Source organism: Rana temporaria, chromosome 4 (assembly GCF_905171775.1).
Source record: "Rana temporaria chromosome 4, aRanTem1.1, whole genome shotgun sequence".
Lineage (NCBI taxonomy): Eukaryota > Metazoa > Chordata > Amphibia > Anura > Ranidae > Rana > Rana temporaria.
In genome coordinates, this window is record NC_053492.1 from 182,652,313 (window position 1) to 182,658,312 (window position 6,000).

At 46.3% G+C, this 6,000-nt stretch overlaps 1 protein-coding gene across 1 annotated transcript in view; it reads right to left on the reverse strand.

Annotated features, from left to right (window-relative positions):
• MCCC1 (methylcrotonyl-CoA carboxylase subunit 1) overlaps nt 1-3,434 on the reverse strand; it is a 58,338-nt gene extending 54,904 nt beyond the window's left edge. The window contains exon 1 of the mRNA XM_040349444.1: nt 3,250-3,434. Coding sequence (XP_040205378.1) covers nt 3,250-3,317 — 68 coding nt within the window. The 5' untranslated portion in view covers nt 3,318-3,434. The remainder of the gene's footprint in view (nt 1-3,249) is intronic.
• Nucleotides 3,435-6,000: the final 2,566 nt, after the last annotated feature.

A 6,000-nucleotide genomic window follows, 5' to 3' on the forward strand; every position in this document is an offset into this window, starting at 1 on the left:
ACCTAGGAGTCACTCTGCACATGCTCAGTTTTGTGTGTATTGCTAGAGTTTTTTGTTGGGAGGTTGCATGTGATCAGCACAGGGCCAATCAGCACTGTTCAGACAGAGAGAGAGTCAGGGGACATGTAGCCTCATAGGACAGTCTGAGGAGAATGAAAACTCCTCCTACAAGCTTTAACCAGACATTGCTGATGAGAAAAGGGTATTTAAGAGTATATTTACTAAAATAATTGCATTTATGTGTACTGTGGGAGACCAGATCTAGTGAATGCAGGGTCCTGGCTTTAGTAACACTTTAAAGTGGTTGTAAAGTCTCAGGGTTTTTCACCTTATTGCATTCTATATATTAAAAAGGTGAAAAACCTGTGCTGCAACTCCCTCCAGACCCCTCCCCCCTTTTCTTATCTGACCCCGATCCAATCCAGCGATGTGCATTGGACAGATTGATAGCAACAGGAGCCATTGGCTCCCATTGCGGTCAATCAAATACAGTGACATGGGAGCAGGGGGTGGGGATAAGTTCAGCTGTCTGTGTCAGTAGACATAGCAGTGGGACTTGGGAACGAGCATGCACAGGTGCCCCCAGGGAAAGTGGCTTTCTGTGGGGGCACCCGATGAAGGGGAGGGGCCTGGAACACCAGCGGGGCACCCCAGAAGAAGAGGATCAGGGATGCTCTGTGCAAATCCCTTGCATAAAGCAGGAAAGTATAGGCATGTTTTTATTTTTTTTAAATATGAGTGTTTACAATCCCTTTACGCTGCCCATAGACAGCTCGACTCTTGGCTGGTTCAGAAGGGAACAACCAAGATGGGAACTATCTATAAGCAGGCTGATTGCAGGGGTGTATTTAGGTTTTGTGCTGCCCTAGGCCTGGTGAAACTCGCGCACCCCCTACTTTATATATGACGCACCCCTTCCTTTTTAAGACTCGTCCTGTCATTTTCATGGGGTGAGGACAGAGGGGCAGGGTGGGATGAGCACAGGGTGGGGTGAGGACAGGGTGGGATGAGCACAGGGGGACAGGGTGGGGTGAGGACAGGGTGGGATGAGGACAGGGTGGGATGAGGACAGGGTGGGATGAGGACAGGGGGACAGAGCATCTTTTAATTTGGGGGAGAGAGGGTGGTATGGGGATATGTGCTGGGGAGTGATTTGAGATGGAAGATGATATGTGCTAGTGGGGGGGGGGGAAATCAGACCCCCCACTAGCACATATCTTCTTCCATCTCAAATCACTCCCCAGCACATATCCCCATACCACCCTCTCCTCTCCCATCACTTCATTCATTGACTTTGTATCTGCTCCCCCCTCCCCCTTACCTCCTGGTTACTGTGCAGCATGGCTCTCTCAGTTGTGTCTCTCCTCCTGGCTGTGTACACAGGAGCATTGAGCCAAGAGGGGGGGAGGAGCCGAAGAGTGACTGTGTATTGCAGTCAGTGGAGAGAGAGGGACGGCTGCACTGTAGCCGAATGACGCTGCGTGACCCCGGGCGGCAGATGTCCCGGGTGACCACAAAGTGGCGAAAAAGCGCCCCCCCCTTCCTCCCGCACGGAGAGCCACACAGCTGAATTCTGGAGTTTAGTGCAACTGCACGCTTCGGCACTGAACTCCAGGATTCAGCTGTGCGGCTTTCCGTGCGGGAGGAGGGGGGGTTTGCGGGGGGGCGCTTTTTCGCCGCCCCCCGCAAAGTGCCGGCCTAGGCCATAATACATCTCTGGCTGATTGTACTTAAGTTGATCCATTAATCGCCTTGGGTACAACCAGCATGTCGGATTTTTACATGCAACTTTTGCCAGTGGCTATAGCCCCTCCTGCCGGGAGAACACAATATCTGTGCAGAAGGGATTCCCCATCAACACTGGCCCAGATTCAAGAAGCAATTGCGCCTGTGTAACCATAGGTTACACAGCGCAATTGCTTACTTGCCCCGGCGTTACAAATGCTCCTGATTCAGGAACATCGTAACGCCGACTGCAGCCTAAGATCTGCGCGGCATAAGGCTCTTATGCCACGCATATCTTAGGCTGCATTCTAGCGATGGCCGCTAGGTGGCGTTCCCGTTGTGCTCAGTGTATAGTATGCAAATTGCATACTAACACCGATTCACAACATTGCGCGAGCCCTGCGTACGCAATTTACGTAGTTTGCGTACGTCTGGTTTCGCGTAAGGTTGCACAGCCAATGCTAAAGAATACCCGTCGTTCCCGCGTCGCGAAATTTGAAATCTACGTCGTTTGCGTAAGTGATTCGTGAATGGCGCTGGACGCCATTCACGTTCACTTTGAAGCAAATGACGTCCTTGCGACGTCATTTGCCGCAATGCACGTCGGGAAAGTTTCCCGACGGAGCATGCGCTCTACGCTCGGCGCAGGAGCGCGCCTAATTTAAATGATTCCCGCCCCCTATGGGATCATTTACATTAGGCGCCCTTACGCAGGGCAAGTTTACACAGCGCACACGCAATTTACGAAGCTACTGCTCCGTGAATCGCGGGTAGCGCAGGAAATTTGCGGGGGCGCAGGGCAAAAACGCTGCCCTGCGCCTCCGTAACTAAGGGGCAAATCTACCTGAATCCGGGCCACTGACTGTATTAATGAGGGAAGGGCATCATCAATGGCTTGCCTGTAGCGGGGTTGGATGAGCACCTGTCCCTCCCCAACAGCTAGATACCCCTGTGTGCAAGAAACCAGAGGATAAAAGTGACAGCTCATAAATTTATAACCCCGAAGGCTGCATTTACTCCTAGGTGTACAGATAACGCACACAAAATCGCACCACATTCGCACGCATTCTCATAGGGCAACCTATTCATTTAAATGGGCTGCTTTTCACTCATGTAGCTTTTTGCTGCATTTTAACAGTGCATTTTGCGGCATTTGTTGCACATTTTCAATTTGGAAAACGTGGATCTGCTTGCTGCGTTTGGGGCGCCACTAACAATGAACGCCACTGCAAAACGCAGCACGCATTTTAAAAATATACACAAAAACGCACGATTATGAGCACGTTTACAAAACGCTCAGGTGTGAATGTAACATAATACATGGGAGTGCTAACAACATACTGCTGGTGTCTCCTATCAGCCTGTAAAGCAGTGTCAGGAGTACACAGGTATGATGGTGGAGGTGATCCTGTCATTGGGTGTGATGTCCTCTTCATAGGAGCGGACTGACCCTCTAATAACACAGCTCTATGCTGTCCTGTACCAGGCACACACACACACACCCCTCCCCCTCCTCCATATTACCGAGCCTGCAGTACGGCTACCAGCCCAGGACATCGTCTCCTTCTGACACAGACCAGGGAGGCCGCCATGTTTTGGTCTCATTGACAGCTAGGTCACACCTCTGCCCCGCCCCTTCCGGAACTCCATCCCGGGATCATCCTATCCCGAACACCTTATAGGAGTATATTGTCTTCGTCGCTTTATTAAAATGTCACATGAAAACTACTCGGGCTGAAAAATAAGAAAGGCGCGTTTCAGCCAATGAAGTAAAAGGGGCTTGTCGCATTGGCCAATCACATTTCGCAGGATGGAACGCCTTTCAGTGATTGGGGCGGTGTAGAAAGCACGGCTGCAAAGACAGAGGAAACTACTGAAATGTAGCCACTAGAGGGCAGCAGACTAATTCTCCATTGAAAGGGAATTTTTGTTCTAGGAACTGGAAGCTTTGGCATAAGGAGGAAACAGTATAAAGTGCATTCAATTATAAATAAAGTACAATTAGGAATTTTTGTTTTGTTTTGTATAGAGTGTAGAGGGACCAGAATACTTGTCAAGTTTTCATTGTTTGTGTATCTGTAAGATACCTCAGATCGGGTCTGATCAAACCCTTTAACCACTTCCATACCGGGCCAATTCTGACACTTCGCTCCTACATGTAAAAATCTTCATTTTTTTGCTAGACAATTACTCCCAAACAATATATATGTTTTTTTTAGCAGACACCCTAGGGAATAAAATAGCGGTCCTTGCAACTTTTTATGTCGCACAGTATTTGCGCAACCATTTTTCAAATGCATTCATTAATTTCATGAATTAAAAAATAACAAAACAGTAATTTTATAAAAAAAAATTGTATAATGTGAAAGATGAAGTTACGCAGAGTAAATACATACCCAAGATGTCACGTTTTTATAAATTGCGCACACTCATGGAATGGCGCCAAACTTCGGTACTTACAGAGCTCCAAAAAAAAAAATCGAGGGTTTACAAACCCTTTAAACAGGACAAATAGAGAGGGCGATTCTATCTAATGGGGTCACTGACAACAATGAAAACTAGAAATAATACTAAAAAGGTTGCGCTGAGCTTCAAAAATGTAAAATCAGAAAATGCTGGAATCAAGCAATTTCTTAAATGTTATGTATTCTGACTGTGAAAGTGTGCCCAAAACAAATGTGACAACCATTCCAAAAATATGAAAAAAACCCTTATGGGAAATAAATGGAAAATAAACATTTCCCTCTAAATGTGAATTGCCTGAGTGACCATACAAAGTACATACATATATATATATATATATATATATATATATATACATACATACAGTAATATGCTAAATATTGCACTGATCTCACAAAAATCAAAAGACTGAAAACCTGCTGCAACAAGTGCAGGTAAATGAAACAGGTGGTGCCAAAAGTTCCTATATATTGACTGGTGCTTCAACAATTCCTATGTTTGCATAAAATGAATAAGGTAAGTGGTTCCAACTTCCCACATGCAATTAATAAAGAATTGTATTTGTGCAAACAAAATAATCCAGAATGCAAGTGCATGGCTCCTGCTGTTATCAATCTGTCTAATGAGGTGAGCAGTCCTCCTTCACTTACCTCATCCTTCGATTTTGCTTTTAAATGTCCTTATTTCTTCTGAGAAATCCTCACTTCCTGTTCTTCTGTCTGTAACTCCACACAGTAATGCAAGGCTTTCTCCCTGGTGTGGAGAAAGCCTCTTGAGGGGGGAGGGGGCGAGCAGGAGAAATAAGGACATTTAAAAGCAAAATCGAAGGATGAGGTAAGTGAAGGAGGACTGCACTAAGGTAAAGGAAGCTATTTAGGGAAAACATTTTTTTCCCTTTACAACCCCTTTAAGGCTTTACAACCACTTTTATCACCCATAGTGAAAGTGAAATAAAATCCCACATCTTGAGTTGTCACCATTCGCTATAGCAATACACCTGGGTGGGCTCGGTTCGCATTCTCTGCACCCTGAGCTAATCCTATTTTGAGTCTTGTCAGTTTTCATTAGTGTATAGTAGGTTTTTCATGTACTCATTGGAATTTTTAAAGACACACTTTCTCTATCCGAGACAGTACTTTTTTCATATTTATTGATACTTTAATAAATCAATTTGTATCAATATATTTTCTGATTATTTTCTAGTTGCCTAAGTAACCCCTTATCTCACCTTCCGATCTTCACTTAGATCACGTCCCAAATCCCCCAACCTTTACCCTCTATACCAGTGGTCTCCAAACTGCAGCCCGGGGGCCAGATGTGGCCCTTTGCTTGATTTTATCTGGCCCTTGGGGTGCTTTTTTTATTCATTGGCACCAATGAAGGGCAGAATTCTTGGGTCCAATGACATAGGGGATTTTGTGCTCTTGATGGCCACAGTCCGGCCCCCTTAAAGTCTGGAGGACAGTAGTCCGGCCCATTGTTTAGAAAGTTTGGAGACCCCTGCTCTATACGTTTTATGTCATCCTATTTTGAAGCCTATTAGAGCCTCTGGAATTCATGCATCCAGTGTCCTGCAAGGGGCTGGATGCATGGATTTGGGGGGTGGCGCCCATAATGGTCGGCCGCCCCTAATTCTGACTACCCTCATGCTGCGTGAGATGACCAGTGTACTTCATGACTCTCAGGCTAAGTTCCTCAAAGTGTGGAACCCATGGTGGTCTTATGCTCTCCCCTCCCTGCCCCCAACCAGCTTCGGTATTCCGGAGCGTTTCTAATATATCACCCAGGGCAGTCTTAATAGCATCATGGGCC